This window comes from Podarcis gaigeae (genome assembly GCF_964106915.1).
Source record: "Podarcis gaigeae genome assembly, chromosome: 3".
Taxonomy (NCBI): Eukaryota; Metazoa; Chordata; class Lepidosauria; order Squamata; family Lacertidae; genus Podarcis; species Podarcis gaigeae.
The window spans coordinates 66,015,947-66,043,450 of record NC_139680.1 but is presented as its reverse complement, the minus strand read 5'-3'; the positions used below and the strand labels follow the sequence as shown (position 1 = coordinate 66,043,450).

Genomic DNA, 27,504 nt, shown 5'->3' with positions numbered 1-27,504 from the left:
AATTAAAAGGTTACTGTAATCAGAGAATATTTTAGCAATCGTAAATCCACTGAGATCCAAGATACAGGCTGCATAAAATAAAGCTGGGAAAAATGCACAAAGCAAATACATTTTGCTCATTTCTGTTCTAAACTGCTGGATGACTGGGCATCAAAAACCAGGTAAAGGTAGTAGTTTCCTCTGCTCTACTTCCATATGAAATGCTGTAGTAAAAGCAGCTGAGAGACGAGAACAACCACTCCAAACTGATCTATGTGCCTAGACTATGTGTCAGAATAGCTTCGGAACTACAGAGCCTAACACATCCCATCCACCATGCCAGGTGCTCAACCATTTCCTGTGTTTGCAGTTCCAGTCAGGCAGCAAACCGAGGATATTTATGGAGCCTAGCATATATGGGTGCTTTAAAAGTTGCAAAGGCAAAAGCAGAGCATGCCTCCCAATGTATTATACTAACTGTCCTTGCAAGATCTAGGTAGCATCCCTGCAACATGTGGCTAAGAACACTCCCACCAGCTTTCCCCATTTTGCAACAACCATCGCGTCAACCTTATATAATCATCTTAAATGTGATAAGTGATTTTTGGATATTTCTGTTTCCCTTTAGTCTATGTGTAAGGAAAAACAGACCTTGACATGTTCTGCTGGGTTGGATCTATAAATCAGATATATTCATTTATTTTGGACTCTAATAGTGTCTCCATCTTCTTGGGATTACGCTTTACTGGCAATCTGTTTAAAATAAAGCATACAGCTTTGCCTACATGTTATTCATAGACACATTACTCCACACCAAAAACATTTAGAGAGAGAGAGAGAGAGAGAGAGAGAGAGAAGTGATGGGAAAATTAAAGTTCAATCGGGGATAGGGAAAGAAATACAGAATAAAAATAAGTTTAAAAAGAAAATATTTCTGTGATTTATTTTTTACCGAAATCTGGATGATAAGCAGCTGAAATGCAAACAAAAGAAGAGTCTTGCTTGGATGCCCGCTGTGTCTTTGAAATTCCAAAAGTTACAAAGCACAGATTTATGACCACAGGCAAAATTGCTTTCATCATACATAGAGTTTGCAAATTGCTTTTCTGGCAGCAAAAGCTCAGTGTTTTTTTTATGGAGAGTTTCAGAACCTAACAGATCAATTGGGTCATCAAAGGAAATATTACCTTACTGATGACCAGTAACCTTCAGGTTGACCAGTTTTATACTTGCATATCCCAAAAGCAACCCACAGAAGAGAAGAGTTTTATGAAATGGACAGTAATAAATGCAAGTAAAACCACACCAAATGGTGAGCAGATGGTTACACTTGTCCTGGATCCCCCCCATCCCCCCCCTGTCCCAATAGGTTAGCCACTTTCCTACAGAAAAATAATGTCCATTAAGAGAGGAAGTAGCCTGCTCTGCATATAGATACCTCATATGTAAACGGATAAGTTATTGACAATTAACTGATAAATACATTCTGTTAAATAAATAAATAAAAATGTATGACATTCACACATTTCATGCCATATATTTTAAGTTAAGCAGCTACAATTGACTGCAACAAAAGAAACACACGTGATCTGCATGCAAGTTACATGTCACCTTCTAAACACAAGGGCTTTCCATGCAGCAAACATATATGCCTAAAAATAAGGTGCTCACAGAGTTATTTTATGTTGATTGTTTGTACACTTTACAAAATCACATCAGCCTAGGAGCCAACCACACAAACACACCCTTAGGATTTAGAATATAATTAGTGATTTTAGAATATAATCAGTATTGAATCAGTGTGGGGTAGTGGTTAGAGTGCTGGTCCGGGGACTGGGAGGCCAGGGTTCAAATTCCCATTCAGCTATGTAGATCATTGGATGAGCTTGGGCCAGCCACTGTTTCTCAGCCTAAGCTACCTCATAGGGTTATTGATGAGATTAATAAGACGGGGGAGAACCATAAATGTCACCTTGAGCAACTTAGAGGAAAAGTAGGTTTAAAATGTAATAAATAAGGAATGCTGTGGCAACAGTGTACAAGAAAACAGGTCCCTGTCCTGAAGAGCTAACAATTTAAAATTTGACAATGGGGAGGTTATGCCAAAGGCTTAATAGGAAACCGTTACTTGCTACTAGAAGGTGCAGATGAGGAGCTTAATTTATCTACTATAAAATAATAACAAATCCTATAAAAGGCCTTGCCTTTGTAGAGGAAGGGAGCCCAAAAAAAGAAGAAAGAACAGAGATAAGTAGTTGCTCACTGGCAAAAAAAAAGTGGATTGGTTGTTTTTGTATGGCTGCTACTGTTATAAAAAATGTATAAAGATGTTTGTTTTTTTGCTGTAACTGAACAATAGATCCAATAAATCAATATGCTCAATTTTGCAATTGTTGTATGTTTATTAATCCAGGACTGCTGGTAATTATCTGGATATAGAGAAAAACAACACCGAATGTCAGTCCAGAATATTGACATGAAGGGTGCTTTCAAACAAGGAATTTCCCCATGGAAATCTGATGTGGTTACATTCACACTAACTCATATTTATGTTGTATCCCATCATGGTTTTAGTATCAATGAAGAGAGAGCTATAAATCCTGTGGGTGGGTAGGTGGGTAGACGGACAAACAAACAAACAAACAAACAAACAGAACAATCCACTTGACTGTCATCCATTTTAGGTATTTCACTTCCATATTCCAAGATTATGCTTCCACTTTGTTCCTGGGCTTGCATTACAGGTGCACTGAGAATATGTTATTACAAAAGTACCCACTGCTTTGTGGGACCCCTTCAGGAGAAGAAAAGGCTAAGGAGTATACCCTACAAATATGTGGAGTGCAGTCCCTAAGGTGGTTGGATGATGTGGGATATTTCTTTTTAGAGGATGCAATTGCAGTTCTAATTTTAATTATAAATATCAATGAGTTTGCAGTATACACTATTATTATGGACTCTAGAGAAAAAGGTTAGCATAAGTTAAAGTGAACATATGAAAACCACAAAGTGACTTGTCTCCATATGTTATGTGGAGACTGGGTATTACATTACAGGTGTTGTAACTATATGCAGTATAAGTGTAGTGCAAATAAAATGCTACACATGAAATCTTAGTCTTTTGCCCCATCATCTGGAAAGGTCCTATGAGAAACTTGAGCAACAATCTTCCTGGGTTTCTCTGAACTTTAGATCAAAGCCTTGAGTTGGATGAAAGATAAAGAACTGAAAAGAGGAAAACCTTGGATAAATACTCCCTCTTGCAGCATTTTACAAGAAACAGTTTAGTCCTTGAATTAGGAAAGATAAGCTTTAATAACCAAGCTGTACCTAAGTATAATTGAAACAATAATCTTTAGTGCTTTATACCATACAAGGCACACTGCAGCTGTGCTCTATGAAATGAAACAGCAAATGAAATGGATTGATCTGCTACCAGACCTTGAGAACTGACACAGAACAATTCTTTTTAGGGAGGGCCTTCCCTTTTGCTGCTTCCAAAACTTTTACTAGTAGTTAGCTTTCTTGTCCAAGAAAAATACAAATGAAGCAAGTTATACTGAACAGAGTGAGTGGTCAGACAAGTTGATGATGTGTGGGTTTCTTCCAACAAGAGAGGAACACAAACGGAAGATTAAGACAACATTCAGGCACCCATTCACATCAGTGACATACCGGTAATATGTAAGCTAGTAAAACAGAGACCATACACAGAGTAACTCCTTCATGGAGCTACAATTCCCAGAGTTCCACAGGCATGAAGATTGACTGTTAAACCACTTTGGGATAGGGAACTAGGGGTCTCCTAACAGCTGTCAGCATCTTGAACAAACTACAGTTCCCAGCATTCTTTGGAGGAAGCCATGACTGTTAAAGTGGTAACAGTGCTTTATATGATGGGGTGGATGTGGTAAGAGATCTTTACAGCAGGTGTATTCATAGTTTACAAACAAAACCATGTTACATTGCTCACATTATTGAGTCCAATATAACATGTTAACTAAGGCTGTGTACACACCATATACTTAAAGCACATCTCCCCAAAGAATCCTGGGAGCTATAGTTTACCCCTCATAGATCTACAATCCGTAGGACCCTTAACAAACAGCAGTACTCAGGATTCTTGGGAGATGCTTATTTGTATAGTATGTACTTAGCCTAACTCTCTGAATTTCTGTAGAACACGTTTTGCTCTAAAAAAACCGAAAGACATCTGGCATCTTCGGTCACAGGTCTCAAGTGGCAAGTTTGGGAAAGACCTTTGCCCAGAATCCTAGGCAACCACTTTTTTATTTTTAATTTTAAAGGATGCTTGCAATTTGATACTGAGGAGAAATAAAAAGATATAGAATTCTCCTATATAGTAATTTATCCAACAAGCATTACAACATACAGCATAAAATTATACAGTGGTACCTTGGGTTATGAGACGCAGGTGGCGCTGTGGGTTAAAGCCTCAGCACCTAGGATTTGCCGATCGAAAGGTCGGCGGTTCGAATCCCTGCGGTGGGGTGCGCTCCCGCTGCTCGGTCCCAGCGCCTGCCAACCTAGCAGTTCGAAAGCACCTCCAGGTGCAAGTAGATAAATAGGGACCGCTTACCAGCGGGAAGGTAAACGGCGTTTCCGTGTGCGGCTCTGGCTCGCCAGAGCAGCGATGTCACGCTGGCCACGTGACCCGGAAGTGTCTCCGGACAGCGCTGGCCCCTGGCCTCTTAAGTGAGATGGGCGCACAACCCCAGAGTCTGTCAAGACTGGCCCGTACGGGCAGGGGTACCTTTACCTTTACCTTACCTTGGGTTAGAACTTAATTTGTTCTGGAGGTCCGTTCTTAACCTGAAACTGTTCTTAACCTGAGGTACCTCTTTAGCTAATGGGGCCTCCCGCTGTTGCCATGCCGCTGCCGTGCGATTTCTGTTCTCATCCTGAAGCAAAGTTCTTAACCTGAGGTACTATTTCTGGGTTAGCAGAGTCTGTAACCTGAAGCATATGTAACCCGAGGTACCACTCTACAGTAGTCTGTTCCTTATTATTCGTGAGCAGTTTGTATTTATCTTTTATTTATTATATTTATATACCACCCTTCATCTGAGTATCCCAATTTGGCTCTGGTCTCTAACTTGTAAAGACTCAGCAGTAGGTTCTCAATGTTGAACAACTGCAACTCCAGTGTGCATTTGTGCGCATTGACAATGCTTTAAATGTTTTATTTATATCATGTTCCTGGTGATAATGCTTAAGGTAGCTCAGCATCTTTTTTAGAACGATCATATAAAGAAAATAGTTGACAATTTAACAACGGACGTTAAAAACAGCGGCAAAAACCCCAACCAGCATTTGTCCCAGGAACTTAAAATGGCTTTCTAGTATCTAAATGACAGTGTAGGCACCAAGCAAAATTCATGGGGTGGGGGGATGACATGTTCTCTGATACGGCAAACACCCTGCTCCAATTGCTGCCTGTTCAGCCAGGAGCAGCTGAAGCAGGACCTTCAAGGTTGGTCCAAACAGGGATCAGGAACCTGTGGCCTTCAAGATGTAGCTGCACTACAACTTCTATCATCCCTGACCACTGGCCACACTAGTTGTACCTGATGGGAGCTGGTGCCTAACTGTGCAGACCATTTTTTATCACTGTAACTTGGTTGAATACTGTCACCTGCGTAATTATAGTCAAGGCACATGACAAACACCGTAACCAGAAGCTTGCAGCACTGAAGACTGGGCCAGAGTTAAAAGAGGACTTCAGCCATGACATCAATAAAGGGTCTAAAAACGGAACTGGAAAACAAAGTGCAAGCTAGGGGGCACATCTGAGCTACTGCAGCGACACAGAGGGAACTACAGCACATCCCAAATTGTACTGTACCACGATAGGGGTTGAAACCTTTTCTTTCTGTCTTTTTCTTGGTGATGGTGCTATGCCTATAACAGCTGTGTGCTGAGTAAAATTCAGGAGGTGCCACTTTTCCTACCACGGAGATTCAGCGATGAGGAAAGTTTCACCTGTTGAATTTAGGAAAAGGGCGGGTACTGGCAACCACAGTTACACATTTACTCACATAAATAGTCAACATGTACCAACGGAATGTATTAATAGGATTTCTCTTTTGATACCAAGAGAAAACCTTGCCTCTGGATCAGGCACCCCCAAACTTGGCCCTCCAGCTGTTTTGGGACTACAACTCCCATCACCCCTGACCACTGGTCGTGTTAGCTAGGGATGATGGGAGTTGTAGTCCCAAAAAGCTGGAGGGCCGAGTTTGGGGGTGCCTACTCTGGATATTATATTTGAGAGAACGGGGCCTGCCCAAAGCACTGAGCTGCGCACCAGTAGCTCAAGACTGGAGCTGGGGGTCCATACCTCGGCTTCTAGCGAGGCTGCCGCCGAGGCAGGTGGCAGCAGCAACGGCGCGTTGCTGGTCACATCGATGAGCCTGGCAGAGGCAGAGGCCCCGCGGGAGCTGCTGCTGCTGCTTCTCATGCTCCCCCGGGGCCGCCACGCGCTAGACCTGAGCTGCGCGGCTTCCAACGTTCGATCAGAACTTTACCCGGGAAATCGACCGCGCGCGTCCTCAGCACAAATCTTGCTAAGCGACGCTGGTCTCCAGGGAAACAGGCACACACTGCAGATCTTGTAGATTGGAGGGGACGGCTGATTAGTTCTTCTCGCGAGAGGTCTTGAAGTTGGATTTGATCCAACTGAATAATGTTTGTTTGTCTTCCCCTCCAAATGTTTGGGAACTGGGCAAGGAAAGCATTGCCCTCCGTATCAGGTTAGGCTGGTGGTGGCACCAGAAAAGCTGGCGAGGCTTAATGACTTCCAACAGTTTACAGGTTGAGTTAGAACAACGCAAGTTAATTTGTAATTTCCTGCAGGTGGGTGGGGAGAATTTGAAACGCCTTTTCCACACATTGTATTGTTGCGCTTTAAAATCTTGTATTCTTAGCAAATTCTCTATGCGTTTCGTGCACACTTTAAGTGTGTACACCTTAAGCGTATATACACCTAAGTATGAAACAGTCCTAAGTTCAGAGCTTTGACGACAAATGGCTGCTCTTCTTTATTCTTTCTTTTAAAATATTATATCCTGTTTTCCTGTTTCATTGTTTTTTTAATGATAAAAATGTAAACATATCAAATATATTAAAAGCTTAAACACTTTAAAAGGAGAGCAGATACAGCATCATAGGTATTCCAGGGAGCAAAAAAATAGAGTTAGAAGGAAGCATAAAGGTTTTTTAACCAAATTCTCTGCTAAATGCACAGTCTGCAGTGATGCAACCACAGTATAGCCGACAGATATTGCTGACAGGCAGCTGGCCAGCGTCTGCTTAAATACCTCCAGCAAAGGAGAGCACTTCTCCCTAGGTAGTCGGTTCCATTGTTGAACAATTTCTACCTTGGGAAAGTTTATCCTAGTGCAGGGATGGATGGCTTTCAGATGTTGTTGGACTGCAATTCTCAACTATTGGAAATGCTGGCTGGGTCTGATGGAAATTGGAATCCTACACCATCTGGAGGGCCACAGGTTAACTATCCCTATCCTAATGTTTATCTGAAATCTGCTTTTCTGCAGTTTCCACCATTGGTTCTTCTTTTGCCCTCTGGAGCAGTAGGGAGCGAGTCTTCAGATATCTGAAGACTGCTCAGTGGCGTAGCGTGGGTTGTTAGCACCCAGGGCAAGGCAAGTAATTTGCACCCCCTAACCCGTGGATTTGCGCCCCCTAACCCATGGATTTGCGCCCCTAACCCCCCGATTTTGCACCCGGTGCGGCCGGAATAATGGCAGGAATAATGTCCCCAGAAGGGACGCTATTTCTTGCAAATTTCATACAGTTCTTTCTTTATATATATATTAATTAGAGAGTGATCCTTTAAGGTATTTAATCAGCAATGGAACTTCTGGATTTATTTGTCTGTAATTTATTGGGACGCAGGTGGCGCTGTGGGTTAAAGCCTCAGCGCCTAGGACTTGCCGATCGAAAGGTCGGCGGTTCGAATCCCTGCGGCGGTGTGCGCTCCCGCTGCTCGGTCCCAGTGCCTGCCAACCTAGCAGTTCGAAAGCACCTCCGGGTGCAAGTAGATAAATAGGGACCGCTTACCAGCGGGAAGGTAAACGGCGTTTCCGTGTGCGGCTCTGGCTCGCCAGATGCAGCTTTGTCACGCTGGCCACGTGACCCGGAAGTGTCTCCAACAGCGCTGGCCCCCGGCCTCTTAAGTGAGATGGGCGCACAACCCCAGAGTCTGTCAAGACTGGCCCGTACGGGCAGGGGTACCTTTACCTTTACCTTTAATTTATCCACTCTGGAGGGGCTACTGTGCCCTCACATTTCATCTACTTTTATAAAGGGGGTATGAAGGTATACCCGTTGTTTGAATTCCTGCTAGTGAAGTGGGGTCTGGGGAGAGGAGGTAGAGAAAATGAAGTGGACTCAAATGGATGAATTGAATTGGAGAACCCACTAATACACTGAATGGAGGCTTTCTGTTTTACAAACTGCTGAATCCAAACTGAAAATTAGGCTGGTACATAACCATATTATTTTACCTTGCTAAGTAGGTAAGGAGAGAACTGATGGCATGGAACAGTGTTTCAAATAATAACCATTTTAATGATTGATATCCTACCTTGTCCTCCCAAATCATGTCTTTTAACTTAATACGCCAAAAATTGGGATCTTAAAGTGCCAACTGCGAAAGAATTCAGCTTCTATTCCCAATTACAATTAACTAGTTAGAACTGAGGCCAGCTTATGAAATTCATTAGACTTCTAGGTCATCCGCCTTAGAAATCATATTTCAGCCCATAAAAGTCTACTGGTAAAGGTTTGTAAAATCCAGAACACTTAGTAAAAATCTCAGATAAGCCTTTAATCCTTTTGTGGAAACTTAGAAAACAATTTAAGTTTTCTACTTGGGCAAGCTTCCACTAGAGTCCACTACTCATTTTTTAATTATTTATCAGTAGTGGGAGTGTGGGATTTTCATGACCCTCTTTAGATATATTTTAACCAGCTTTTTAAAGTGTGCCAATTTCCTTTCCAAAAGGAGAACTCTCTCCTATTAATAAAAAGAGAAAGGAGGGAACAAAGCCTTTGTTCTTCTTGTGGACCACTTTGCCTTGTCTATGATAATCTCCAGAACTATGGACAGGATGTTAGATAGATTAGAATTTTTTTTGCTGACTACCAAATATCCATGTATCCAAGATTTATTACAAACTTGCATTCTACCCGTTACATATGTAGAATCTTGTTTATAGAAGATCTTCAGAAAGAGGGAGGGGAGCAGATATAATTAGTATGTTTTTACTACCACTACATTGCATGAATAGAGATGTTATCATCAGGAAGGTCAAGCTTTTGAGCTAAGAACAGTACTAAAACGTTGAAAATGCATTCTATTTAATTGCCTCTATTTCTAGAGAACATAAAAGATTCTAGCAATTGCTAAGCACAAAACCTACAGTAACAGACAAACTGTAACTTGGCTTCTGACATGTCTGAATATGTACCTGTATATATTTTTTGTGTTGTTATCACTTCTGCATGCATTTATCCCATGCTGCATCAGTAATTCTTAAACCTGTAAACTACTATGAGACCTCATACACAGATGAACACGTGTAATACACCGAAACCATATACTTTATGTGTATTTTGTATGCATTGTGAGGAGCAGCAAGTCTACAAATAAAAATGGCTTTTGATGCCAAAATTCACATTATTTGGCAAAGAGAGACCCTTTGTTCAGTCTACAGTACTCTGTAAAGTGTCATGTACATTGGTGGCATAATAAGACACTGTACCAACACCTGAAATTTATTATTATTTATTATTATTATTTATTATTATAATGGTATTATTTAACTGTAGTCTAATGATGGTGGTGTATGGGACACTGGTACAAAAACTGCCAGGTACAGGGAATGTATGGCTCTCCAACAGGTGCTCAGTACCCCTGAACACCCCTGGTGTCTGCTGTGGGCCAAAGAAAAAGTTGTTTCACATATGTTTTTGTTCTTGCAAACAATATCAGTTTTAAATATTAAACACACATAAACAATTTTCATCAGGGCCACAAGATGCAGGAAGGAAAGATTCCATATTTTCATCTTCCAACACAATCCTAATGAAAAACAGACACAGATAGAGCTATTAGACTTAGGAGAAAAGCTCAGCTAATAACTTCATTTTTTTCATAAGGCTTGTGGTTAAGAAAAAATGGGTTAAAGTTAAACCTCACCTTTGCATGTTGTGATCTTGATGACAATCATGTTGTCTTGCTGCTGGTGTGGTTTCTAATTAGCATTTTGTATCTCATCTAGTTTGATTGTGTGTTGTCCCTATAAAGTAGTGATGGAATGTGATGGATAATGCATATATTAATTGCCACATTGAGCATAACAAATACAATGGGTGTGTGGCTAGCTCCAAAGCTAAATGGTGGCATAATTTTATGTCTTTGAATATGATGGGGCAAAAATCTAATTGAAAGACAACCACAGGCTTTGGAATAGAATGTTGTTTTTTTTACACACCATGAATGGTAAGGATTTTGAGGATCTAAATGCAAGACCACATGTTTAGATCTATTTTTTAAAAAAGCAAATTGAAGGCTCAATATCTGAGGGCTCAGACAAGGCCTCAGATACTGATATGTCTAAAGGCAATACTTGCCCACAGAAAGGTGGGAAAGTGGAAGCACTTATGGAGGTCGATAGAAACTCGGATTCCTATACTGACAGAATTTGCCAAGCCCTAAGATGTGACTGGACCACTGCATTGGCACCACTTGCACAGAAATTTGAAAACCTTTCTACAAATAAAAGACATCTCTCAAACTGCAAATGAAGCACTGATTTTTGCCACCACTAATCAATCTGAAATATAATAACTGCATATGGCCATGGATTCTTGCCATATAGTTCGAGGAACAACCAGAAAGAAAGAAATGTAAACATTTTTGAATCAGCCTATCAGAGAATTAGGAAGGGGGAGATATGACCAAATCATCTGTGGAACACTTTGGGTGGATTGGATACTAACGTTGAATATAAATACCCTCAATCAATAACAGATGTGGAGAAGCACACAGAGTCCCTGGAGGCTTAAATATTATGGAAAATGTGATTAGAGGTGATATTATGTACTATGCAAATTGATGATGCTATATGGAGAAGAGGGTTTGTAGATTGTCTCAAAAGGTCGTTATTTGTCACAGTACAATAGACCTAGTTCTCACAAACAGTACAAGATCTGGTGGACCCATGTCTGGACTGTTCCATTTTGGACTAAACAAAAAAATTCCTTCCAGTAGCACCTTAAAGACCAACTAAGGTGCTACTGGAAGGAATTTTTTTGTTTTGACTATGGCAGACCAACACGGCTACCTATCTGTAACTGGAACTATGGAAGGCACCCCATTTTGGACTATGCATGTGATTTAATGATTTACCATTCCATCATGTTGAAAAGTGGGGATAAGGGTTTCTACACATAGAAAACATGGGTTATCCTTGACCATTAGCAATGATGACTGGGGCTGATGGGAGCTGTAGTCCAAATCATCTGTGGAACACTGTGTTGGCTACAAAAAGAGGCATATTGGTAACATTGTATCAGAGAAATCGAGACACAGCTGTAGCTCAGTGGTAGAGTATCTGTTTTGCATGCAGAAGATCCCAGGTTCAATCTCTGGCAACTGCTGGTAGGGCTGGGAGAGAGCCCCTATCTGAACAGCAGCTGCCAGTCACTATAGACAGTATTGAGGTAGATGGATCAATGGTCTGACTGAGTGTGATGCAGCTTTCTATATTCCTATAAAGGTTATTAGAAACTGAACTTTGTTTCACGAACATATTCTAATTTAAGGTACAGACTAAGATATACGTCTGTTGGAAAATAGCTATTGTGATTTTGAGAGGTTGCCTTAAATAGACATTGTTTCCATCCCAAACATGGGCCTGAAATTGGATTTGAATGTATCCTAATTATCATCCAGAACCATCCAGAACACTCCGTCTCCTGTTTCTTTAATCCATGGATGGGGAAGCTATGGTTGTCTAACTCCAATCAATTCTTAACATTGCCCATACTGGCTGGGAATGATAAGAGTTGGAGTCTCAAGAACATCGGGAAGGGCCACAGATTCCTCATTCCTGCTTTAAGCTACTGTCGACCAATGCATACAGCTGTTATAATGAAGAAATTATTGAGATGCTTATTTACATGTTATTTTATTAAATTTTGTCCAAAGCAGCTATAAAAGCATCTGCTAAAGAACTGTAAATGTAACATACAACGCAAGGCAAAGTGCTGCACTGTAATATCTAAAACAGTGTAAGAGGACAAATGCAGGCAAACCATTAAAACACTCACTTCTTGACCCCATCCAAAAATATTTTAAGAATAGAGGAAAGATAGCCTTTAAGATGGTTCTGATACTTTAAGAATAACAGAAAAGGGTTTGTAAACTTTCACAATTGCACACAACTTTAAAAATCTTAAGATCTGTAGAAGAAAATAAAGAACATGAATATTGAACCCCAGTAAACCTTCCAATCTTAAACATCATAAACAGTGTTCATGAACACTGCTATGCTTTACAGAAGCCAATCACAAAGCAGCATCAAACTGAATTATTCCATATTTCCCAATGATCATCCAATCAGGTTCAGTATTAGTAAGCTGTTCACCTTGCCCAGGTTTCAGCCCAACCTGGATATCACATTTTAGCGTTCTTACGCTACAGAGGGGGGCAGGGTGAAAAGTGTTCAAGGCTTGATGGAATGGCACTGTGAATTCCCACTTCCGATCAGCTATCAACTTTCTGTAGTTCAAATCACCTTTAAAAATAATTAAATTTGACTTCTGCAATTCACTGTACAAATCAGGAGCCACTTGAGCCATCCTACAATATTCATGCGGTGAGGTCCAGAACAAGTGATCATGATAAATCCAAAGGCCATTTTTCAAATAGTCCTCCCAGCAGACACCACACCTAGACATCCCCTTGTAATTAGCTGCCTGCATTTGCTTAATTGTCCAATTCAGGTCACGCTTTGTGGTATCTGACACATACCATGGGATGCTTTTCCCATGGAAATGAATTTCAGTAGCTAATTTGGAGGATAACAAGAAGTCAGACAGTATAAGGTCAGCAGTAAGTTCAAAACCAGCGTTATCCAGGACTATGTCAAGTCTTGTAGTCTGCTTATTCATGTTCTTTTTGTTTATAAGCAGTGACCAAAGCTTTTCCATGTGATCCACCAAGATAAAAGGTTTTAACTCTTCCACAGACTGTAATGGGTCAGACTTCTGAGAATTATCTGCCCCAGCTGACATTGATAGGTCACACTTATTACCCCACAGTGAAACCTAAAGAAGGAAAAAGTACACCTTAATCTGTATGCCAAGTGGTCCTTGCTCTACTATACACCAAGTGCATCTTCGAGGACTGCAGTTAAGGGGCTACTGAGAGGTCTGCTTGTTGTAACAGGAGAAAGTAGGTCAGAATTGGAGTATTTCTTTTTACTTCCATTGAAACCAATGTGAAAAGGCAGTGGGTTAATTCCCAAGAGGCAAATATAATATTAATAAAATTTAATAATAAATGTAAGAAAAATGAGAATTAATCCACTTCTTTTGACCTTGAACAGGCTTAGGAAGTAGCAGTTTCTCTGCCAAGACACACTTGCTGTTCTGTCAAGTTCCAATCCACTAAGCCAGGGAACCTCAGGCTCAGGGGACCAATGTGACCCTCCAGTTCTTCCTTCCTTCACTCCCTCCCTCCTTCTAATGTGTTATGCATGAAACACCTGTTAGTGAAAGAACATAACTAAATCAATAAATTGGTTTTTATTGAATACTAACAAGTGATGTTGGGACACGAGTGGCACTGTGGAATAAACCACAGACTTTAGGACTTGCCAATCAGAAGGTCGGCGGTTCGAATCCCCACAACGGGGTGAGCTCCCGTTGCTCAGTTAGCAGTTCGAAAGCACGTCAAAGTGCAAGTAGATAAATAGGTACCGCTCCGGCGGGAAAGTAAATGGCGTTTCTGTGCGATGCTCTGGTTCGCCAGAAGCGGCTTAGTCATGCTGGCCTCATGACCCGGAAGCTGTACGCCGGCTCCCTTGGCCAATAAAGCAAGATGAGCACCGCAACCCCAGAGTCGGTCAGGGGTCCCTTTACCTTTAACAAGTGATGTTACAGAAAAGTTGAGACCAAAGTGTAATTAATATAGTTTCTGCTTATGCATTTAGAAGCCAGGGGTTAGCAGTTTTCTGCAGATGGGTTATATGATTAATATCTCAGTATAAAGCAGACTCCTATAAAGAAGGGACGGGGAACCTGTGGCCCTTCCAATGTTCGACTTCTAACTTCCATCATCCCCATCAAACATGGCCAATATATGTGCCTTCCTGTAGCCCTATTTCATTTTGGAGAGTCCTTTAAATGTTGTAGAAACTTTCTGAACCTTCTCTCTCACAGTAAAAGCTGTAGCAATATTTTTGGCAGCATGCCCTAATCAGGTTTTGGCAGAGGAGAGATCAATACCTATAAATTAATAGTTTGGCAAACTACAAAAACAAAAAGCAAGCTAACGATAATAATTGATATACTGTTTTCTGAAGAATCATCATAGGAAGGTATGTGTATGACTGAGAATAAATGCCAGAAACTCCATAAAAATATTTTTGCCTTAGTTGTTAAATCCACTATGTGCATGGAACAGATTTGGGGTTCCATGTATTATTCCAGGTCTTTTGTCATGCTTGTTTCTGGGCCTCAGTAGTCACTATTTTCAACAATATTGCAGAGAACAGTGTATGATGAGTTGGAGGTTTATAAGATAGGAACTCACTTAAAATGGTTCTGATGGCCTGAATAGTTTCTGAACATATTATCACTAATGGTTTCCATTAGGTCATATTTGAAACTAGATATTTAAACTGGATTTTAATATTACAGAATATGTGCAACAGATAAATTATTTAAACAAGATTTTACCTGTAGCAGCTTCAAAAATTCTTCCTTCAGGGATTTTTCATCTAGGCCCTTTATGTTTTTCAACAGCTCTTGTAGATAGGTGCTTAAAACAATAATAGCTTCCTGAGATTCAAAGAAACCATGGTCCTTTTCTTTTTTAAATACATCATAGTCACTGATGGGTGGACTAAACAGAAGGGATAGAAACATAATAATACATTAGTCTTTGACATCACTAAATGCCAAAAACTTTCTCCCATAGCCGTTGCAGTCTATGCTGTGACTGTAGTATGTCACGTCTAGCATGGTGCTGTGGGATCAGTGTCAGCTAATGGGGCCTGAAGATGTGGACACAGTCATGGGTGTAGTGAGGATTTATGGGGGGGGGGGCAGAACCTAGGTTAGTTAAGTATTTTTATTTATTTATTTGCCCCCCCCAGCTACACCCACGGACACAGCGCTTGCAGCAGTGTGTCCAAGCTCTCTTATGACAGGATAGGTTCAGAATGTAGCTCACAGTTCTCTGTATAACTTGGTGTCCTCAAGGAGGGAGTACTCTGGTAATTTCCTCTTTTTTTTCTCCAAAGTTTTTATGAGAGATATTCTTGTGTTACAAAAAAAACACAAATAAATGGGGGAAAGTACATATAGCATCTCCATTTCTGATTTATAGAGCCTTTTTCAGTTCATTTACATTGTGTATGAGTCACTGTCATTCTAGAAATGTGGTTGTGGGGGAAGAGAGGGGAGAGGTGGAACGATAACGTTATTTTGTTCTATTGCATAGCGTTTGTGTATGTTATCATGTCAGCATCACATGGGTAGGGCTTTTATTTGTAGATTTAATTTTTATTGGCATTGCGAGAGAGGGTCCAGAGCCTGGTTGGTTGAGTTCAGTTGGTTTCAGGGTGGTTTGTTTGTGAGTGTGAGGAGGGTTCTTGGGTCAGGTTAGTCATAATATTTCATATGCTGCTTGTGGAGGGGATAGGTCATTGTGTTGTTGTGCTGTGTATGTGATAAAGGGAAACCACTGGGATGAAGGCGTCACTCACCACTTGATAAGAGTTGTTTGCTGCTGATGGAAAGCCTGTTTTGTAAAAACCTACCTTGGCTGACTATAGCCTACCAGGCCAAATTCACAGTTTTACTGTTAGTATATAAAGACCTAAACAGCTTGGAATCAGCTGACTTGAGGGACCACCTTTCCCCATACGATACAATACAATACAATATCTTTATTGTCATTGTCCCTTGCGGAACAATGAAATTGAAAAACTACATACAACTACATAAAAACTACATAAAACTACCACAAAACTACATAAAACTACATAAAAACTACATAAAACATTCAAAAACCCCTAAAAATTCTAAAACCCCATTTTAAAATACACTATACTACAGAGACCCCTTATGCTGCCTTTAGAACCAGAATTGCATTAGCGTAGAAACTGTTTTTCAGGCGGCTAGTCCTGGCCTTTATAACCCTATACCTTCTTCCAGAAGGCAGAAGCTGAAAGAGATCATTTCCGGGGTGCGTACTATCATGTGCTATCTCTGCCGCTTTCTTATGGCACCTGGCAGCATAGATTTGATCTAAGGTGGGAAGAGTGCACCCAATAATTCTCTCTGCAGTCTTTACAACCCTGGATAGCATTGTTTTTTCCCTGGCTGTGCAGCTCCCAAACCACACGCACAGACCATAAGTTAGTACACTCTCCACAGTGCAATGGTAGAATGCCATCAACAGGTCCTTTGAGAGATTGTTTTTCCAGAGGATTCTCAGAAAATATAACCTCTGCTGTGCTCTCTTCACCAGGTCTTTGCTGTTCTCTCCCCAGGTTAGGTCGTCTCTCAACTCCATTCCCAGAAAACGAAACACTGAGACCTGTTCCACGCACTTCCCCTCAATAATAAGTGGCTGAATATTCAATTTACATTTCCTAAAATCCACAATGATCTCTTTTGTTTTCTTTAAGTTAAGCAGTAAGTTGTTTTTCCTGCACCACTCCCCCAACTGCTCAACTTCCTTCCTATAGGCCGTCTCCCTCTCCAGCCGTAAAATACCTGATATTTTAAGTTGGAGATGCAGTTAAGCGTTCCATGTTTGTGTTGCTTCTACAAGACAGAAGGCATTTAAGCATGATTGCACCTAGGTTGTGAAACTCCTTGCCTATTACTCTTAAGCAAGCACCATTGGTACTTTGTTTCAGCTGCCCATGTGAGACTCTTGTTGACACAGTACTTTTCTGCTATATACAGTAGCTCAACTGTCCAGTGATATGCAGTTTGCTGCTGGCAAACTATTTTTGTGTGGTTTTATGGATGTGTTATGCTCGCCACTGCTTACTATCTGATATATAAACCTATGTACTTACTTCTGAGCGAGTGCCTCATGAATTCTACGATACATATAACACTCTGTATATAGCCATGGAGACTGAAACCAGCTTGGTGGTCCATCTGATAATTTTTGATGATATTCTAAGCACTGGTTCCAGAGAGTGGTGTCAGGGAGGCTATCATTCAAGGCAGTCAGTGGCTTGTCTGCCTGCAGCTCATCTCGTAACTTGGTCAGAAGGACTATAACTTTCTTCTCTGCTTCAATACCTTTCTAAAATAAAGTAGGAAATAAATATTTTCAATCAAATGTGTGTGTTGATAAAACTTACTTCTCCCCCCCACAAAAAAAAAATCTTATTTGATAAATAAAGTGTTTTAAGGACCAGAATAGCTATAAAAAGTCATTTTCTCAGGAGTTCCTATCAAAAGTACAAATCCAGATGACATAGCTCTCAGAGCAGGGAACATAACAAACAACATAGTATTTGAATTAAGCTGAATGAACATTGGCATTGCTAAACTGTCTGTGATACTGGATGTTAATCTAGTAAATGTGGTTTAAGAGTTAGAAAGAAATTTCTAAGTCCTGGGTTGCCAACCCTGTGCCCATGGGGCACAGTGGTGCCTGAAAGACTTTAACTGGTGCCCCTAGACATGGTAAGTTTTAAAGGAAAATGTATAGATACACTTCTAAGCAATTTCTGTGAAATGAGCAAACCTGGCTGCTTCTACCTGTCAGGTGTTTTTAGCTGATGAGTGAAGTCAGAGCTGTGATTTGGGCACTAGGTAATAGGAATCCACAGAGTCTTAAAGAGACACTGTTTCTACTTCCCCTTAAATGTCCTTTTCCTTTTCCTGCTTCTGTCTTGTTTTGTGTGCAAAACTTCAACAGATTAGGCATGCAGTCCTGGGAAGTTTCGGTGTGATTGTATCCTTAATTTTGTGTTATGCCATAGCCACTCCCATAGCAGTCATGTTGCTATATTACACTTTCCATGGTAGCCATTTTGTGGCAGGAATCCCCAGCATGGTCTCAAAGTTAAAAACTTAAGGCCAATGAAAATACCTGGCAGCAGATTCAGGACAAAATAAAATGCTTGTTCACACAAAGCATATTTTATTGATATCACTGTGCATAATATGTGACTGCCACAAGTTAAATGGTTTGAATGGGAATGGCAAATTCATGGGGAAGAAAAGTCTTATCACTATCTAATAGTAACAATGGCTACAGAGAACCTCCATGTTCAGAAACAGTTATGCTACTGCAAGCCAGTTGATAGTGAAAGACAATGGAAGATGCCTATTCCCTTCATAATCTAGTTTGCCACTGGAGAAGCATAAAGCATAAGACAGATCTCTGGTCTGATCTAGCATGGCTCTTTACAAGTTCAAATGAAAGCTGATGTTCTCTAGGCATTTGAAACAATTCTCAAAAGGTACAGGAAGACCTAAGATTTCCAATAAAATATCAAGAGAGAAAAGGTCAAATATACTTATTTCTTACTTCACCGTGTTCTTCAAAGAATTCATTTTTGTGTTGCTCCAGATTATTGATAACTCTAGTCAGGATTACTGGCAGCTTGTCTTTAATTGTATTGTATGCAAATGATCTATGAAGAACAAAATATTATATCTATATAATATCTAAATGTGTTTGTATTGTAATGTATCCTTTTCTTAGGATTTAAATATTTTTAATATCTCAACTTTCTCCCTGTGTAGGACCCAAAGTGGCTCGCAGCATAAATTAAAACATACAACAAAAACATAAGTTATAAACATTCCCTGCTTAGATAGTCTGCTTCCTAAACACACATCACAGTAGGGTTGGTTGGCCCGTTATGGAAAATAGAGCACTGTCCTATCATCCTGTCTTGGCTCCTGCCTTCTAACATAGCCAGCCCAGGGGGTGGACCTGGTTGTCAGTTTCCTCTTCCTTAGCCTCAGTGCTTTCTTTGTGGTGTTTGGAAGTGATGCAAATGGGTACAAAAGTAGGATTAGTTGGTCCCCCCTGTCATTAGCTTTACCTACTGTTGGCTCCCTAAAAGTCATCAGGTCAGGAATAGAACTATTAAGGTCCTAGGTGGACACTTCCACATAGCAGTTTCTGCAGTGAAAAAACAAAAAGCCAAAACTATTGGATTTTCCATAAAAACCCTAAATTCACGTTAAATAGGGAAATACCTTGGTACATTTTGATGTGGCTGTGAGGATTCAGGTAAGGAGCACAGAGTGCACAGCACACTGATGTATGGAAGAGCCCTTCATTCCCTTCATCCAACTGTCATTTCCCAACTGTCACTCCATGCTCCCTCCAACTCTTATATTCTAAGTTGTTTTCATTATCTGTATTCTAAAACGATTCGTTTTTCTATTGTTTTAATTCCCTTGCACTTTAATTATTTTTTAAAGATCATTTTTGCAAGTTTTTAGCTTTTCATATTTCATCCGCCTTGTCATTTGTGCAAGCCGCTTTCAATCCCGGACGGGGGGTGGGGGGAATATAATAACAAAAGTCCTGTTGAACACAGTGGGATTTATGCCATGAGAGAGAAAACGCTTACGATGCTCTTGCTAGTCAAGGAGCATGGAAAAGTGATTTAAGATAAAAATCTTATTAAAGCCTTGCGCGAAAAAGGAGGCTTTGGACACCGGCCTTGTGCCCAAAGCAAACGTGGCACAGGAGCTCAGGGTCTTGGTAAGAGCGGGAGGAAGACCCTGGAAGAGACCTGGACACACGCTCCCTCTCCCAGCCCCATTTCGCAGAGCCCCGACGAAGCGGCGGCGGCGGCGGGACGCACCCCTTGAACTTGCCCGCGAGCTGAGGCGGCAAAGTTGCCGCCACCGGCGCCGCCATTTTGCTGACTGCGGCGCCTTCCCGGCACAGCTAGGCGCTTTTCCAAGCAACGCCTGTTCTCATTGGTCGGCGGCTGCGTTCCTTCGCGCAGCGGCCTTAGAAAGGGAGCAGAGCGAAGCAGCTCCTTCGGTAAGGAGGCAGAGAAGCGGGGCGGGAGGCGGGGTTGATGTAGAGGAGCGGAGGAGCCTCCTCTCTCCGCCCTCGGGAAAAAGAAAAAAAGGTCACAGGTCTCGTTCTGAGTGGCTATTCGAGATGCGCGCGCATGGAGACGGCTCCGATTAAAGCGCCCGTCCCAGGACTGCGGCGGTTCCCCTGTGAGACTTTCTTCTGTCCTCTTCCGCCCTCACTAGGACCGGGCACAGCTGGTTTCCGCCTCGGATCCTTGGCGCTGAGTAGCTGCGGAGCGAAGAAACGCGAAGTGGGCGGGGGGGGGAGGGAGTTGCGACTGTAGGTTTCAGCTATTCCTAAAAAGTAAGCTGCAGAAGGTAGTTAGGATTCTTGTGTATATTCTATAACCGCAGACTTACAAAACGGGACACGCAAGGGAGAAGGGACAGGGAGGGAGAAGGAAAAAATTAAACTCAGGCGCCAATTCTTAGAACAGTTGTTCTTATAATGACCAGCTGGCACAATTGATGGGTAGGAGGTGCCTGATACAGCTGGGCTTTCAACAAAGCTGATGATGGAAGGAGCCTTCTGCCTCCCAGCTCACCCACTGAGACAGTTTGGTGCAATGGCTACACTGAGGGGACAGTTGAGGAAGAGGATGAAGCTGGAGCTGGTCACAGCAGAGCCAAAGGAGTGAGAGAGACACTTCTAAATTATAAGTACAGGCAGCTACCTTTTTGTGCACCTCCGATTGATGTGTGACCCCCAACACACGTGTTGTTTTCGGCCCTGGAATGGGCTTAAGCGCAACCACAGACGGGGAGTTGCTTGTCTTTAATGTCTCAGATGACATTATCCCATGTCAGTATCCCTGAACGAGAGTTTGGGCTCTGCAGTAGACTCAAAGCTTAAGATCAATCTAGGCAAGAAAAACTTGGAGGAAGAGGGACAGACTATACAGATGAGGAAATACTGGTCCTGGGTACATACTCTTCTTTAAGGGTGAAGGAAGACCCTTGGACCTGGGATAGTTGTTGGAGAACCAGGTGGCAATATTAGCTGATTCTTAATAATTACAGGAATAGAAAATAGATCTTGCCACTGTCTCAGTGGCAGGGAGGTACAGAGGTGACAGCCCAACTTAGGTGCTCATGTAATTTTGTATTGTATGCATCCTAATGGACTCCAACTAAAGAAAGTACTGCCAGCGCCACAATTTTATCATCAATGTGGGTGTACTAAAAGGAATGTTGAAAATCCATTTTGATTCTACACTTAAAAGATAAAGCTGCTTGACTATCCTTGCACCATGACTTTGAGGAGGTCCGTTGATAGATGCTGGTGTTGGAAAAACAAGAGCTTATTGGGATTGTGGGACTGTTTCAATAACTGAAAGTACAATTGAAAAGCCAGAATATATCTAGAATTGTGTAAGATGACTGCACCTGAATACCTTGTTATATCATAAACCTATAGTACTAGATTAATTTTTAATAATCTAAAGCATATTATACCATAAACTATGTTTCACAAGTCTCTTTCTTTAAAATGCAGACTACAGTAGTGTGTGTTCTTTTCTTGGGAATTCACTGTTGTGATTTCATGGACTACCCAACCAAATAGACAAAAACCACTCTTAGGTATTCTTAGCACTACCAAAGTGACATCACTGGAGCGCAGACCTGAGCAGTATCCAAAAGAAAATAGAGCGTACAAGATGCCATCCAACCCAGTGACATTTGTTTTCCAACTAAATAATATAACTGCCTCCCAAATGTTTAAGCAGGGTAGTGAAGGCCCTTTCCTCCTCCTATCTGCTGCAACACTCTCCTATCTGCTGCAACACTCATCCATTGCTAGATCTCCTCCTCTGCAATTAATGAAATTACTACCTACCCCACCTCAAAGCGCCTGAGCATAAGCAGGAAGGGGGAAATGGGAATGTGGTCTCACCCAATTGCCAATAATCATTTCAGGGCAAAGCCTTCCTTGTCTAGTTGTAGTTAACCCACAGTGCTACTTAAAGCCTAGCGTAGCTAACAAGTGGTAAAAGGTGTTCCTTATATGCCAGGTTACTTATTTAAACTACCACCAACTGATGCTGATACCTCTTATATTGGAGAAAGAATTCAAGTCCATCCATTGAATACATTTGAATCCAATTATTTATTTAAGCTAATCTTGACCAGAGAAGTTCAGGCAGCTTTAAAGTAAGACTTGAGCTACAGAAAAGCAAAAACTTTTAGCAAATCAAAGTGCAATATTTTGTCGTTAATGTTAGAATAGAGGTCAGACAAACCGCAGCTACTAAAGCTGCTCTCACTCAGTGTTTCCTCTGTCAAGCATTCTTTACTTACAATTATCTAAGAATAATGACGTTTTCATTTTTTAAGACCATAAATACCAGAAAAGTATTTACAATTGCACACCTCCTTAAAAATAGCAGTAAGACCCGTAGAAGAGAACATGCACATTGAAAGTCAGCAGTCTTTCAACCTTGACCAACAAAAGCATTTAGCACAGCACTGTCCTTTAAACTTTGCACATCAATCATGAAGCAGCATCAAACTGAATTATTCCATATTTCCCAATGATCATCCAATCAGGTTCAGTATTAGTAAGCTGTTCACCTTGCCCAGGTTTCAGCCCAACCTGGATATCACATTTTAGCGTTCTTACGCTACAGAGGGGGGCAGGGTGAAAAGTGTTCAAGGCTTGATGGAATGGCACTGTGAATTCCCACTTCCGATCAGCTATCAACTTTCTGTAGTTCAAATCACCTTTAAAAATAATTAAATTTGACTTCTGCAATTCACTGTACAAATCAGGAGCCACTTGAGCCATCCTACAATATTCATGCGGCAAGGTCCAGAACAAGTGATCATGATAAATCCAAACGCCATTTTTCAAATAGCCCTCCCAGCAGACACCACACCTAGACATCCCCTTGTGATTAGCTGCCTGCATTTGCTTAATAGTCCAATTCAGGTCACGCTTTGTAGTATCTGAGACATACCATGGGATGCTTTTCCCATGGAAATGAATTTCAGTAGCTAATTTGGAGGATAACAAGAAGTCAGCCAGTATAAGGTCAGTAGTAAGTTCAAAACCAGCATTATCCAGGACTATGTCAAGTCTTGTAGTCTGCTTATTCATGTTCTTTTTGTTTATAAGCAGTGACCAAAGCTTTTCCATGTGATCCACCAAGATAAAAGGTTTTAACTCTTCCACAGACTGTAATGGGTCAGACTTCTGAGAACTATCTGCACCAGCTGACAGTGAAAGGTCACACTTATTGCCCCACAGTGAAACCTAAAAGAAGAAGAAAAAGTACACAATCCCTGTGAGCTGAATAATGCCTTGTTGCACTACCTATCACATATATTTAGATTCGGATTTAATGGCATACTTGAAAAAGCTGGATTCCCAGTAGTCAGCTGTTTAGCAGAGAAGAGCGTCTGAATCAATCTCCTTACTTCTAAGCAACTGATTGAGGGGATTCAATCTTATTTTAAAAATATCAACTACCTTTGTTGGATTAAGCTGCACACAGCACCCATTTACATAAGCTATTCCCTATCACGATAGGGTTAAGGATAGGGATATGGACACTGAAGCCTCCTTCCAAGTACATATATCCCTTATTTAGAGCAGGACGCTGATTTATGGGGGGGGGAGGGGGAAAATCATTTTATTATTTATTCAATTTATATTCTGCCGTTCCCCAACCCAGGGCAGCAAATCATCTTGTGAATTGTGGAGCACAGCTAACTCCCAAGTTTCTAAATTCAAAAGCAAAAACTACATCCATCATACTTTAGTCTCAAGTTTAGGTAACGTTTATTAGTTTTCAACAAATGAGCATCACATCAATAACTTTGTCAGGACACCAAAATCAGGTTCCAATAAGGAACAAGTGACAACAGATTATAAGTAAGAGAAGAAAAACAGAAGGAATGTAAATGCTATTTTGTGAAAGATAATCGGGGGAAGCAATGGGTATAGCAGAAAATAAATTTCAGAGAAATTAACATCTCAAAAACATCTAATTCAGAGGTGTGAAATAATTATGTGCATGAAAAAGAATTATGTGCTCGTTTCTGTGCCCCAATATTAGAAGTGCAGCCAATGATATAAGAATTTTACTCACCGTTTAAAACAACATTGCAGAGAACAGTATATGAGTTGTTGAAGGATCTTAACTTTCTTAAAATTATTCTGCTGGCATGGAATAATTTTTCAACATTTCTTATCAGAAATGTGATATGTCTCATGTTTTACATTAGGCCATCTTTGAAACAAGAAACTTAAAAATTAGAGAATATATGCAACATTAAATAAACAGTATTACTAGTTTTACCTGAAGCAATTTAAAAAATTCCTTTTTCAATAAATTTTCATCTAGTTTCTCCACGTTTTTCAATATATCTTGCAGATAAGTACTCATTAGAATTATCGCTTGTTGAGATTCAAAGAAATTGTGTATCTTTTCTTCTTTAAACACATCAAAGTCACTGATGAGTGCACTAAATAGAAAAGGGGGAAAACAGAAATTAGTTTTTGACCTTAATAAATACTGAAGACCACATCCACATGTTGAGCTCCCTGCCAATCCAAACCACTGCTTAATATACATAAACAAGTATACTTGTACAAAACTAGGGCACTTCACTCCTTCTTGGGTCCTGCTGTTGCTCCGCTATTGGGAGCTAAGCCATGGTTTGGCTTAGTGTTACCTGTGAATCTCGGCTTGTGGTTTGTCTCACTCCAAACCTTAGTTATACAGCTCATTGTCTGTCTAGAGAAAAACAAGCTAGGAGTACATTTGCACATAACCCTAAGCCAAACCATGTGCTAGCTCTTGGTAGTGTAGCAGCAGTGGGAGGAGTGAACTACCTGTGATTTCCTAACCACACTAGCACATTTGCTTATTTATGTTAAGCCATGTTTTGGCTTAGGGTTATGTGTGAATCAGGACACATAATGTAACATGTAACACTCAGCCAAACCATGGCTTAGCTCTCAATAGTGTAGCTACAAAGAACAATACGAAGTTCCATCCTTAGTCAAACAGGTTTAATTTTACTATGTAAATGTTAGAAAGGTGTTTGAGAACAAATACAAAAGTTCTCAGATTCTCCCTGCCCTAGCTCATCATACTTGTAGCATTCATCATAAATACACCAATCCCACCACAACTCTCTTTTCTTGGCCAAGAGCAGAAAGCAAGAATGTTTAACCTGCAGTTCATATTTACCAAATAAGATGCATGCACCAAATAAATAAAATCAGAAGCTGCCTTCTACATTGGTCCAATGTAGTTCAGTACTGTCTACACTGACTGGCAGCAGCTCTTCAGGGTTTTCATACAGAACAATTCCCATCCTTACATGGAAATGCCAGAGATTGAAACTGGGAGCTTCTGCTTGATAAACAGATGCTCTGTTACTGAGCTGCAGTTGTTGCCTATTACCCAACTCTGACCAGTCGTTTGGTTGTGGTACACAAATGCATGAGAAGGAAACAATAGCTTGAGTTATAAATATACCAGGAATATTTCATATTTTTTTCCTCCCTTATTAACACACATGGCCCCTAATAAAAATGACAGAAATACAGAAATCAAATATCTGAAGTTGTTCAATATAAAATGCTTTTTGGTATTTAAAATAATTAATTCATAAGCAAAGCACACATTTCTTGACATTTTAATGAGCTTATATGACCTTTTATAGAGAAACTATTCCAAGCAATAATATATAACAAATAAACATTGTAATTATGAAACACAGAATGGTTTCAAAATTGAAACGAACTTTACATTTTCTTCCTCCCAAGAAACAAGGTATTCCTTCATCCTTCCAGGAACAGGAGAAAATAATGTTAATAATTTTTTCCTCATCATTTCAATGTCATCTGATAGGACTCCACATGAAATCTGTACTCCAGATTTGGGTAACTACTATATCCTGAGGCACTGTATAAGCTGTGAAAGTGGGTTATAAGTTACGTAAATTAATATAATTATTCTTAACACATCTTATTAACGTTACAGTATTTTTCAACTGATTTATTTATTTATTTGATGGCTGTTTTTCTATGGGTGGGGTTCAAAAAAGAAAGTAGCCAACAGTTTTCGTTTCATTCAATTAAGCTGTAAGCTAAAGTGAACAAATCACTTTATAGGTCTATCATTAAGCAGAAAGCAAAGAAAGAAGAGAATTACAAGGACTTCAAAATTTGTAGCAAGAAGTGACACTAAAATTCCAACTTGCCTACTAAATTAGGTTTTGAGGTGGATTAGAAAATATTTAAAATGCATGAAATAGACAAGAGTCACTAGGAAGGAACAAAGTTCACCTTCCCCAGTCTTCAGATGTTCCACTGGCACTCTGCTGTTGATCTGTGTACCGCATAGCAGGTTTCAGAGGAAATAACCGAAGCCCAGAAATGGCTGTTGGAATCCTTCACAGGATGGTGTCTATTTACTCAAGCTGCTGCTATGTTGCTCTGGCTCTTGGTGCCAGATGCAAGAGGCAACTATCACTCTGTTGCTGACTACAAGTCAGGAGAAGGAATAAAAAAAGAAAAACAGCTGGCACTTAAGATTGAGTTCTTTTCTCTGTTTTACCTTAAGCTTGAACTTTATTCCCCAATACCCCATCCCACAGATGGAAACGATACAACAACAAACAACACACATGCTTACTTTTGAGCGAGTGCCTCATGAATTCTACGATACATATAACACTCTGTATATAGCCAAGGAGACTGAAACCAGCTTGGTGGTTCATCTGATAAACTTTGATGATATTCTAAGCACTGGTTCCAGAGAGTGCTGTCAGGGAGGTTATCAGTCAAGGCAATCAATGGTTTGTCTGTCTGCAGCTCATTCCGTAACCTGGAGAGATAGGCTATAGCTTTCTTCTCAGATTCAATACCTTTCTAAAATTAAGAGAAAATGAAGAGATAAACAAATGTTTTCAATCTGAATGTGTTTTGTTCATAAAGTTATGTTTTTCAATAAATTGTAGGGTTGCAATAACTTGAACTGAATTCCAATCAAAAGTGCAAGTCCAGAACCCAAGTATCAAAAATGACAAGCAAATGCTTTAGTCCATAGGTAGGCAACTTGTGGCTCAGGGCCTAGGGTGACTGAGACGTTACAGGTTTATAAAATTATGCATGGCATGGGAAAAGTGGACAGAGAATTCTAGAAC

General features: G+C 40.5%; 1 protein-coding gene across 1 annotated transcript in view; it reads right to left on the bottom strand.

Moving 5' to 3' along the window:
• The window catches only part of LOC310841186 (uncharacterized protein), a 65,466-nt gene that overhangs the window by 31,726 nt on the left and 6,236 nt on the right, over nucleotides 1-27,504 (bottom strand). Inside the window, exons 3-11 of the mRNA XM_083731772.1 lie at nucleotides 26,994-27,229; nucleotides 24,645-24,810; nucleotides 22,838-23,596; nucleotides 20,121-20,510; nucleotides 17,352-17,587; nucleotides 14,995-15,160; nucleotides 12,601-13,359; nucleotides 12,361-12,425; nucleotides 6,341-6,521 (exon numbers count right to left, since the gene is read on the bottom strand). Coding sequence (XP_083587898.1) covers nucleotides 6,341-6,521; nucleotides 12,361-12,425; nucleotides 12,601-13,359; nucleotides 14,995-15,160; nucleotides 17,352-17,587; nucleotides 20,121-20,510; nucleotides 22,838-23,596; nucleotides 24,645-24,810; nucleotides 26,994-27,229 — 2,958 coding nt within the window. The remainder of the gene's footprint in view (nucleotides 1-6,340; nucleotides 6,522-12,360; nucleotides 12,426-12,600; nucleotides 13,360-14,994; nucleotides 15,161-17,351; nucleotides 17,588-20,120; nucleotides 20,511-22,837; nucleotides 23,597-24,644; nucleotides 24,811-26,993; nucleotides 27,230-27,504) is intronic.